The following is a 12,373-nucleotide window of genomic DNA, read 5'->3' as shown; positions in this document are numbered from 1 at the left end:
CACAACGAAGCCTGTATCACATGAAGGAATAGAAATAAAAAACAAAATGGGAAATGCATTGATCCGTGCAGGGGGAAATAAAAATCTCTAGCTCAACAACCTCTTAAGAGCAATGAAGGATAAACAACAAATGCTAGCCTTGCGAGAGACTTCCATATCATTAAAACCTGAGTTGTAGTTTACAAGATCAGATTCCTTCCTGCCTCCACCTCAGGGATAAAGCATCAGGGCAAGTCAAACCAGCCAAAGTTCAGCCATGAAAGTCAACTGGTCAATTGACTAGAGCAGTACAAATTGCACCAAAGTCAATTGACTGGAGGTGCAATCTGTACTACTCAGGAAGTCACACTTTAGAGAGCTGCTAGCCTGTCAGAGATTCCGAGGGGACAGAAACGGGCAAACAGGCAGACCCCCATCCAAAATTTTGACATTTCCTCATCTCCATCGTCTTCAAACCCACTAGGTTGTGCTGTATTAAATCCAGGCCTCTGTATGGACTAAATTGATCATGTGCAACCATTGCAGAGAGAAGCCAGACAGGGTCTGCTTTTCCAAGGTGCATCTAGTTGGCTTTCCAATGTTATGTTTGCAAATACCTAGCAAAACCCACACATAGAAAAAGGTAAGTAGGATGAGGCACTTAAAAATCATTTTCACAGTAAGAGGAGGCAAGGAGACAGGATTAACAAACCTTTGTGAATCATAATCTATTCAATGATATGTAATAGAGGATTACAGAATTGTTAATGATTTCAGTGTGTCAAAAGGCAAAAGATTATTTCCTCTGGTTAGCAAATCATTAATAAGGAAACATAAATCAGAATTAGAATGATGAAACAGGAAACAGAAAGATTATTTTAACATAGTCTGATCAGAGTACACAAGGCATTACCACAAGTTGATCAAAGTTATGACAGAACAGAGACAAGAACATCCTTTAGAACTGAATTGTACAAACCTGAGAAAACCAAAATGTATTGAACAAGAAGAAATTGCAGAATTGTAGTGGGTAGATATCAGATTGGTTCAGTTAAGGAAGCAACAGGAGAAGGATCATGGGGACAAAACTCTCCCTTCAGTGCTATAATTTCTATCCTCCTACCACAAAATAATGTCTGTGTATTGATTTAAAAAAAACAATCTGTAGCTGCTGTTTCTGTAGCTGGGTTGAGTAACTTTAACTACAAGTATCATAAAACACATTTTCTACTTCATTAAATTAACAAAACAATAAAGTGGTACAACGAATAACATCAGCACTTGAAGCAATAACCTACTTTTGCTTCCTGTATTCATTATTTATGTTCTGGATATACAAGTGGCAAATCATCATTGCCACTCATATCATTATTGAAATGGCCACTTTACAGGATTAAAACCCATTCTGATTAACTTTCATCCAATGTGCCCATCGTATATCCTGTGAAAGTAAACACAAGGAATGATTCCACTCTTGCTCTGAATAATGATTTTCACCACTGAGGTAGGAAACTTGAAATTCACAGTTCAGCATACCTCTCTCCTTTAACACGGTCCTCGCTCACAATATTCTAATGCGGGATGGATTCAGGCGGGACACTTCCTGAGGCATTTCAGAGATGGTCACGGAGAGGGCTGATCACTGAAATGAGCTGGTTCACAGTTATAGTCATACAGCATAGAAACAGACCCTTCAGACCAATCAGTCCACACCAAACATGTTCCCAAATCAAACTTGTCCCATCTGCCTGCGCTTGACCCATATCCCTCCAAACCTTTCCCATTCATGAACTTATTGTTATGAAGATGTGGGTGAACTATATCTTTTAAGAGAGTTAAAAGCTAGCAGTGACTGTACCAAGTGTTCTCAATAAGATACAATGTAATATGTGCTCCAGCTACTGGGGTAGCTGGTTGCCTGGAAACAAAAAAAAAAAATTGAATTAGGCCAAACAGTTTACATTAAACCCTGAGAAAACACCAGTTTCCAATCAAATTTGAATTGAGTATATTGACAATCTTAACAACCAATGACACAATTCGATACTCTGGGGTCTCAGACCAGGGAAAGATTGAACGGTTGGGAGGAGAACTACCAAGCCCCAGTGGGTAAAAGACTGCCTGAAAAATAACTCTCTTAAAATTACCTTTTTTTATCAGTAACTTGTGAAGCAGAAACCTAAAAGAACAAAAGGAGACACAGGAAGATACAAATCGAAGAACCGAAAGCTGCCTGGTTATGAGATAAGAAGTGTTGTTTTGTAAATCTTAATTGGGAGTTTTATCAGACTTGTATTATAGAAGTGAAGGTAAAAGATGGGTTAGAATAAGGACTTGTACATAGTTGTTAGTTAATTATTCTCTGTAATACTTTCAGAAATAAAGTTTTTTTTAACTTTAAATTGTTCTTGGCCACTCAAATTTTACAGTTTACTGCACAAGATAATTTTTTTCTGTGTTGCTGGTTTTAAATTAAGCAGGAGAGTTTACCCTGAGTCATAACAGTTTGGGGGCTTGGGTGCATGATCTGAATTGGTTTAGACAGATTTGAATAGATTTGGGGGTATGAAAAATCCCAGCAGATTTAAAAACTTGCAGGTTAGTGTCCCAGTTCTTCAAATAAACGTAGGTGAGACAATTTGTTTAACTTTGGTGACTTGTGGTTGATTAAAGTAAAAGTGAGAGAAATGGCTCTTAAAGTTGCTAAAGAGGTTTTGGGATTTGAAGACGATTCTCAAATGTGCCAAGAACGTTTAGGAGGAAAGAAAAAAGGCCATACTTTAGAATTAGCAAATAAGTTAGATTTGGGTTTAATCAAGGACAAAAGTAAAGCTGAAATTGTAAAGGGAATTATTCAAACACTTAGGTGTGTCAGTGAAACAAACAAGTGCAGTAACGGCAGAAAAACTTAAATTAAATTGAGGAAAATGGACTTACAAGATAAACAAAGAGAGAGTGAGGAAAGAGAGAGGGAGAGAGGAAGGGAAAGAGAGAGAGAAGAAAGAGAAAGAGAGAGAGGAAAAAGAGAGATAGAGAAGGTTCTTAGCTGAGCAAAGACAGAGAGAAGAAAGGAAGAAACAAAAAGAGAGAGAATTTGAACTTGAGAAGTCATGACTTAGCCAGCAAAGTTAAAAGGGAAGGTAGTGATATATACAAATATATCAAAACTCTGCCACATTGATGAGAAAGACGTTGAAGCGCACCTCATTTCATTTGAAAAATTGGCTCAGCAGATGGAGGGGTCCAAGGATTTATGGGTAATGCTTGTTCAGACTAAACTGGCAGGCAAAGCTAGTATGGTATTCCCCACACTGTCAGATGAGGGGTCAAGAGATCATGAAGAGATTACACAGGTTATTTTAAGTGTTTATGATTTGGTACCAGAAGCATATAGATAGTGGTTCAGAAACACAAAGAAGGAACCAGGTCAGACTTATGTTAAGTTCAAAAGAATTAAACATAGTCATTTTGATCAATGGGTGTATGCTTTGAAAATAGATAGGACATTGGAGGATCTAAGAGAGATTAGTCTGCTGGAGGAGTTTAAAAACTCACTTCCAGAGATGTTAAGAATTCACGTGGAGGAACAAAAAGTTCAGGAAGTGAGAAGGGCAGCAGAATTAGCAGATGAGTACATGTTGGTGCATAAGCCAAGCTTCCGGTCAGAATTTCATCCCGTGAAGGACAGAAGTTGGGGGAAGGGGAGATCCTACACTATGAAACCATGAATAGAGTGCACTGGTAAGAATTTACTACAGGATAAAAAAGAAATCCAAGAGGGTGGAAAAGAGGTGAAAGGCCTCAGGTGTTTCCACTGTAGTAATGTGGGACACATAAAGCCACAATGCTGGATATTAAAGAAAGGCACTGTGGGAAAAGATGCAGTAAAAGAAGCTAAGCCAGTGGTATTCATGAAGGTAGTAAAGGAGACTCCAAGAAGAGCCGAGGAGCTGTAGGAGAGTGCGCAGTCGAAGCAGGGTTGGGTAGGGAGTTAGTACCTGATCTCTATAACAAATTCACCTCTGTAGGTAAAATTTACTCAGAAAGAACATGGGGAGAAGGACAAGAAGTTATAATTTTGAGAGATTCAGGATCTAACCAGTCACTGAAAGTAAGAGATAAGCGAATATGCACTGTTTCTGATCTGTTACCCGAGAGTGTGGAAATTTATGGGATAGGCGGAGAGAAATTTAGCATTCCCATATGTAAAATCAGGTGGGAGTGTCAATTCAAGACTGGGGAAATTACAGTGGGAGTGATTGACAGAGTGTCAGTTCTAGGAATTCACTTTGGCGGGATCAAGATGAGAGTGACACCCCATGTTGTGAAGAAGTCCAAGGAAGACCAAGAAGCTGAGGAGTTAAAACAGAAATATTCTTGTATTTTCCCAGAATGTGTGGCAACCAGATCCCACTATCATAAGTCACAGCATGAAGCGAAAAGTGAAGAGAAAAATGATGGAGTTGAGGTTCAGTTAGCACACACCCTATTTGATGTAATGGTGCAGGAGAAACCTGAACAGGCAGAGGGTCAGATAGACGTGTTTAGTCCTGAAAGGCTAAGAGACTTGCAACAGCATTACAAGACAATAAAAGATATATATGTGGGATGCATACTCTGAAAAGGAGGCAGAGAATATTCTGGAGGGCTATTACCTGAAAGATAGAATCCTTAGGTGGAAATGGAGACCACGGCAGGTTAGTGCAGAGGGGAAATGGGCCGAAGTGCACCAGGTTGTGATGCCAGTAGCATACAGACAGGAAGTGTTATGGGTAGCACATCAACTACCTGTAGGAAGTCACCTAGGGGTACAAAAGACTCAGGCTAAGGTACAAAAGCATTTTTATTGGCCTGCAATGTGGTTAATGTTTGCCGTACGTGTCATACATGCCAAAGGGTAGGCAAGCCATAGGCGGTAACACTTTTGTTGCCAATTCCCGCATTTGAAGAACCTTTCACATGGGTTATAATTGATTGTGTAGGTTCCCTCCTGAGAACTAAAAGTGGGAACCAGTACTTGTTAACCATAATGGATGTGTCTACCAGATTTCCGGAGGCAATTCCATTACGGAGTATCAAGGCAATAAGGGTAGTAGAGGAGTTAGTAGCTTTCTTCACATAGTATGGGCTACCTAGAGAGATTCAGTCAGACTAAGGATCAAATTTTACTGCTAGGCTGTTTAAGGAGGTTTTGAATAGCTTAGGCACACAGCACTTTAAATCCCGTGCATATCTGCCTGAATTCCAGGGAGCTTTAAAAAGGTGGCATCAGATCTTGAAGAGCATACTGTCAGGATTGCCTGAACGATTGGGATAAAGGCATCCCATTCATATTGTTTACCATTCGCAATGTCCCAAATGAATCTACTCAGTTCATTCCCTTTGAGTTAATATTCGGTCATGAAGTGAGAGGCCCTTTGAAATTAATTAAAGAAAAACTGACAGGACCAAAGTTGGAGATCTTAGATTATGTATTGGAGTTGAGGGAGAGATTAAACTGAGTAAGTGAGTTAGCTAAACAGCACCTAAAGAGGGCACAGTATAGAATGAAGCAGGTGCCAGATAAAAGCTCTGAGACTCGAACGTTTTCCTGAGTGGATGATGCGTTAGTACTGTTACCAGTGATAGGAGATCCCTTTGAATCCAGGTTTAGTGGTCCCTATTATATTGAGAGAAAGTTGAATCAGGTGAACTATTTAGTAAAGATGCCAGATAGAAAACAAAGGTATCAAGTATGTCATGTGAACATTTGAAACCATATTATACTAGAGACAATGACCTGGAGGAACAGGTGTTAGTTATTGTCCTGCAGAGTGAGGAATCAAATCCAGATGATATGGATTTTGAGGTGCCTCAAAATAGATTAAAAAATAAAGAAGTCCTTGAAGAGTGGGATATGTTAGTAAGCTATCTGTCTCAGGAACATAGAACGCAATTGAAAGATTTGTTACTGCAGTATAAGAATCAGATGGGAAGGAGAAATGCTATTTTATATGAAGTAGACATAGGAAATACTGCTTTGATAAAACAACACCTTTATCAGCTTAATCCTCTCAAAGCCAGACAGGTCCAGAAGGAGGTCGAGGCCTTTGCTCTAGGAGGTCATTATTGAACCAAGCCAGAGCGAGTGGAGTTCGCCAATTGTCTTAGTTCCCAAATCAGATGGGACTCAATGATTCTGCATGGATTATCGGAAGGTCAACGCCATTACAAAATCATAATCATATCCAATTCTGAGATTGCAGGACTGTATCAAGAAAATCAGACAAGCCAGATACATCACCGAGTTGGACTTAATGCCTGGTTACTGGCAAGTATCTTTATCAGAGATGGTGAAAGAAATTTCTGCATTTGTAACTCCAACTTAAATTGATGCCCTTTGCAATGAAGAACGCGCCCACCACATTCCAAAGACTCATGAACAGAGTTGTGGTTGGGTTAACAAACTGTGCAGTCTATTTGGATGATGCAGTGATGTAAATCCTGGAAAGATCACATGGTACAGTTGGCAGAGCTCTTTGAATGACTACGAGAAGCAAAACTGGTGATAAACTTAAATAAAACAGAATCCGCAAAAGTAAGGGTGATGTTCTTGGGACATAACATTGGTCGTGGAAGGTTGACCCCGCGGAATGCAAAAACAAACCTTGAAGAAAGCGGTGCTTCGATTCTTCAGACTCAGCGGATTCTATCGGAAGATTGTTCCAAACTGCAGCAGTGTAGTGGCACTGTTAACCGATTTGCTGAAGAAGAACACAACGTTTCGGTAGACAGAACCATGCCAGCAGGCATTTGACTATTTGAAATTGATATAAACCACCAAACCAGTTTTAGCTACAGCAAAACTTTCAGAACCTTGTAAAGTCTTTAAAAACCTTTTAAAGAGGATGGGATTGAACTGCCAATTGGTTACTTTTCGAAGAAGATCAACATCCACCAGAATAAATACTCCACAAACGAAAGGAACTACTGAGTTTGGTACTGGCCTGACAGCATTTTAATGTGTATGTCATGAACAAAATGTCGGAGACGGTTGTGTACACTGACTACAATCTGCTTACATCCTTAGAACATTTTAAAGATAAGAATATGAGACTATTTCTTTGGAGTCTTATGTTACAGACTTTCATTTTAAAATCATACATGTTGTGGGCCAGAAGATGTAATCGCAGATGCGTTATCGTGGATTTAACTGATACAGTGTAGATGAGATTTGTCTTTATTTATGTTATATATATATACAGGTATATGGGAAGAAGTTAAGGTAAACTTAATTAAAGTTATCTGCATGTTAGGGAAATGTGTTTTAAAAGTAGAGAAAAAAATGAAGCCATCTTTTCATTATGATTGTTCATTTTTTCTTAAGGGGGGTCTTATGAAGATGTGGGTGAACTATACTTTTTAAGAGAGTTAAAAGCTAGCAGTGGCAGCACCAAGGGTTCACAATAAGACACAATGTAACATGTGCTCCAACAACTGGAGTAGCTGGTTGCCTGGAAACTGATTCAAAATAGGCCATTCAGTTTAAATTATTCCCCGAGAAAAGACCAATTTCCAATCAAGTTTGAATTGAGTATATAGACAATTTTAAAAGCCAATGACACAATTCGATGCTCTAGGGTATAAGACCAGGGAAAAATTGAACAGTTGGGAGGAGAACAGCCAAGCCCCAGTGGGTAAAAGACTGCCTGAAAAATAACTCTCTTAAAAGTACCTTTATCGATCAGTAACCTGTGAAGCAGGAATCCTGAGAAGAAGAAAAGGAGACACAGGAAGATCCAAATAGAAGAACCAAAAGTTGCCTGGTTTTGAGATAAGAAGTGTTGTTTTGTAAATCTTAACTGGGAGTTTTATCAGCCTAGTATTACAGAAGGGAAGGTAAAATATAGATTAGAGTAAGGACTGGTGCATAGTTGTTAGTTAATTATGCTCTTCTTTACATTAAGAAACAAAGTTCTTTATTTTAAATAGTTCTTGGCCACTCAAAGTTTTACAGATTACTGCACAAGATAAATCTTTTCTGTTTTGCTGGTTTTAAATTAAGCAGAAGAGTTTACCCCGTGTTGTAATATTATCCAAATGCCTTTTAAACATTGTCACTGTTTAAATCCACCATTTTAACCAGCAGTTGGTTCCACACATGATCCACACCCTGTCTAAAAAACTTGCCCCTTTTTGAATCTCATATTAAAAATATGCCTTCTTCTGTGGGAAAAGATCTTTGCCATTCATCCTGTTTCGACCTTCGTGATATTCTAAACCTCAATAAGGGTCACTCCGCAACCTTCCACACTACAGTGAAAAAAGCTCCAGTCTCTTTATATCTCTCAAACCCTCCATTCCCAGTAACATTCTGGTAAATCTTTTTCTGAACCTCTCCAGTTTAATCATTCCTATAACAAGCCAACCAAAACTGGGCACAGTACTCCAGAAGAGGTCTCACCAATGTCTGGACAACGTCAACATGATGTCCCATCTCCTGTATTCAGCTATGATTCAATGGGACTTTGTACCAGTTGTGTGAAAGACTGTTTGACCCTTTCCTTTCAGCCTTTTCATATTTCTACTCACACAATTGGAAATAATTGTCCCTTGCATAAGTAACTGTGACTAATAAAAGCTGGCTTTAGATCACATCCCATGTGCAACTGACTTTAAAAAAAGGGCAGAATTCAAAAGCCATGCTGACATGAAAAGTAAATATAACAATCTGCAAGATTCATACTCAGATAACCCTGAAAGCAAATTCTGATTTATGAAGCAAAAGCAAAAATAAAACAGAAATTTCTGGAAAATGTCAGCAGTTCTGGCATTTATGAAACCTATTCAACAGTTATAAATCACCCTCCTCCCCAAGTGGGCCATCTCTTGTCAAAACAAATACAAGCATTCACTCACAAGATGAAAGACAACTAATCCTTTAATTGCCTCTTAAATCTGTAATTCAAACATGAACTCAGTTCCTGCTGAGATAACTAGTTGAGGAGACTTTGAAACTTCAGTCACGCATTCATAATAGGCTTAGCTGTAATAACAACCCTGGGAAACATCAATAACAAAATCAATCGAAACTGCAAAAACAGATGGGTTGTTTCTGCGTGATCCAAGGGCTGTCAATTGAACACATACCAAGTAATGGATGTCTCCTTTTTATTTAAACTGAAAGTTCCAGCCTTAGTTTGTGTCAAAATAGTGAGGGATTCCAATCACTTCAGATCATAGTACTTAAATAAATTTTATCTGTTCTTCAATAATATTTCTATCTCCTCCATCAAATCATGATTCCCATGCTTGCACTTGCCATGCATTTCAAACGGCCCTGCTTAATTTGCACTTCGTGTTTGCATGATTCGGTGTCTTACCCTATGTCACGAAAATTGCAATTTCCTGAAAATGGGGACAGGGTCTTCAAACTTTGCACCTGCTGACCAATCTTAAATGCCTCCAGCATTGTGGTGAATCAGCAAAAATCCACCCCTATTGTTTTTCCTTCTCAGTTCGTTTTCATAGTTTCACTTCATTTCAGAAACACAGTGAAATCCCTCACCTGTAATTTTTAATTCAGTTGTTCTTCGCACCAGCTTGTTTTTGTATTTCAATTCACAGGTGTAATTCCCCAAGTCATCCTCCTGAACCTCCTGGATTACAAGGGTGTTTCTCTTCTGCAAAATTGTACTTCTCCATGATTTAGGCAAACATTCCTAGAATAACATGGGATTAATAAAGAACCTTTAAGAAGAATATCCATTAATTTTCAATTAAGTATTATAGTTCAACAGTTTTTAAATTGTTTTCTTTGTCTCCAGACAGCCCTGTCTTGCAGCTTACTCACTTGAGAAGAATCTCTTTGTACAGTCGTTCAAAATGTGCTTGTTTCCCATTGTCCGATTTAGACATTGAGTAACTCCCTGGATTATGCATTTTCTCACAAGTCAACGCTTGTTGCTGCATTCACTGCAAATTATGGCATGGACTTCTTCCAATACAAATATTTTGTTCAAATCTCTACCTGACCCACTTCAAAATACTGAAGGAGTGTGATTCATGCCAGACTAACTCGCCAAAGCAGTGAACATTGCTAACATATCCTTTTCATTCAGTAACATACCGCAAAATGCTCCAAACCCACTTAATCACCTCAAACGATTCATATCCTGATAACCAACCTCACCTTTTGTCAGATAAGTATCAATTTTATTAACATGCATCAACTTTGAATACTTTTCCATCATTTACAGTTCGCAAAGGAAATTTGGACAGATCACTGACCTTGATTATCTGTAAACATCCTTCATTCTTGCAAATAATTTCAAAATGACATCGATGATGTCCATTTATTTTTCAACAGAAGGACATCAGTCAATTTGTCCCTCAATCAGTTTTTTCCTTTGTAAGATCTAACATCAGTTCATTTCTCCAACCTTTCTAATCCAGTTAGAATTCCAAATTGCCAAAGAAGCAATCAGGAACTGATTTACCTACTTTGCAGCCTCACATTCTTATTACTAGCCAAACCTTCCTCTCTTTCACTTCTTTCAATCGCAGGTACAGAAGCCTGGTTCCCATGACAATATGCATTATCTTATGCCTCCATACTAAAATGCGTGGCCCATGTACATAAATTTTTCAAATCAACTGGAGCATTTTCCATTTCTTCTTTGTTACATATTTAATCACACAGATTAGCACAGTCAGCAGGTTCTCACAATAACTATTCTCTGTAAGCAATTTCATAGAATCGCTACAGCGTGGAAACAGGCCCTTTGGCCCAATACGTCCACACCGACTCTCTGAAGAGCAACCCACCCAGACCCTACCTTATTTCCCCGACTAATGCACTTAACCGACACATCCCTGAACACTATGGGCAAATTTAACATGGCCAATTCACCTAACCTGCACATCTTTGGATTGTGGGAGGAAACCGGAGCACCCAGAGGAAACCCACGCAAACACAGGGAGAATGTGCAAACTCCACACAGACATTTGCCCAAGGCTGGAATCAAACCTGGATCTCTGGCACTGTGCGGCAGCAGTGCTAACCACTGAGCCACTGTGCTGCCCTAAAATTTGCAGCTGGTAAAGAAGTAGATGGAAAGAAATGCCTTGTGAAATTTCACTATCGAAATATTATTGATGTGTTGACAAATTACCATCAAGGTTACTTTACATTGATTATTTAGTATAAAAAGGTGAGGTGCAGACCTAATTTATTTAGTAGAATTACATGTTATACAGCACAGGATTAGCTCAATCAGTACAATATGCATTTAGTTAATTTCACGCAAATATCCTCCCATCCTTTATCATCTAACCACATCAATATCCCCCTTAAACATTTCTGCCTTATGTACTTATCAAGCTTCCGTTTAAATCAATCTATAATAGTCCCTAATTAAATGTTGAAGGCTCCTCAAAAGAGTTTGAGAGACAAACTCCCGTTTCTAACACTTTTATTTGTTCTTAGATACAAAATGGCAACAAAGTTGGAAGCAAAATGTCAAACTACATCTGGAGTACTGAGTACAGTTTTGGTCCCCTTTCTTGAGAAAGGATGTAACTGCATTGGAAGCAGATCAGAGAAGGTTCACTCAATTAATTCCAGAGATGAAAGCGTTGTCTTATGAGGAATGATTGAGCAGTTTCAGCCCTCTACTCATCAGAGTTTTAAAAGAATGGGAAAAGATTCACTTGAAGTTGCTAATGTGGATACCCATAACGTGGATGTGGGACAATCTAAAATGAGAGGTCACAGTTTTCGGATAACGGGTAGCAGATTTAAAACAGAGATGGGGAAAGAAATTACTTCTCTCAAAGGGTCATGAGTCTGTGGAATTCACTCCCCAGAATGTGGTGGATGCCAGGACTCTGAATAAACGTAAGGAGGAGATGGAGATATTTTTAAATAGTAATGGGATAAAGGGTTTGAGAGAATGGGCAGGGAAGTGCAGTTGAGGCCAACTGGAGATCAGCCCTGGTCATATTAAAATGGTGGAGCACGCCTGAGGGAATGAATTGTCTTATCCTGCTCCTAGTTCTTATGTTCGTAAAACTGTACTTCCCCAGAGTCACTTATAGCAGTTAAAGACACAAACTGGAATGGGAACTGTCAACATGGAAATCTGTGATGGTTAAGCAAGAACAAAATCATAATTAAAAATCACACAACACTAGGTTACAGTCCAGCAGGTTTATTTGGAAGCACGAGCTTTCGGAGCGCTGCTCCTTCATCAGGTAGTTAATGGGGCAAAGGAGCAGCACTCTGAAAGCTAGCACTTCCAAATGAACCTGTTGGACCTGGTGTTGTGAGATTTGTAACGTTGTCCATCCCAGAATCAGAACAAAATCACGACAAGGAAAGCAAATTTGTGAAAAACAAGTGTGCACTCTATGG

At 38.9% G+C, this 12,373-nt stretch overlaps 1 protein-coding gene across 1 annotated transcript in view; it reads right to left on the bottom strand.

Annotated features, from left to right (window-relative positions):
- Positions 1-12,373, bottom strand: part of il1rapl2 (interleukin 1 receptor accessory protein-like 2) — a 1,049,350-nt gene that overhangs the window by 450,383 nt on the left and 586,594 nt on the right. Inside the window, exon 5 of the mRNA XM_043705153.2 lies at positions 9,527-9,680. Within this exon, the coding sequence (XP_043561088.1) occupies positions 9,527-9,680 (154 nt within the window). The remainder of the gene's footprint in view (positions 1-9,526; positions 9,681-12,373) is intronic.

Source organism: Chiloscyllium plagiosum, unplaced genomic scaffold (assembly GCF_037043375.1).
Source record: "Chiloscyllium plagiosum isolate Xiang-an unplaced genomic scaffold, Cpla_swu_hap1 HiC_scaffold_11, whole genome shotgun sequence".
NCBI classification, from domain to species: Eukaryota; Metazoa; Chordata; class Chondrichthyes; order Orectolobiformes; family Hemiscylliidae; genus Chiloscyllium; species Chiloscyllium plagiosum.
Note: the sequence above shows the minus strand (reverse complement) of the source record. Positions and strands in the feature narration are given on the sequence as shown.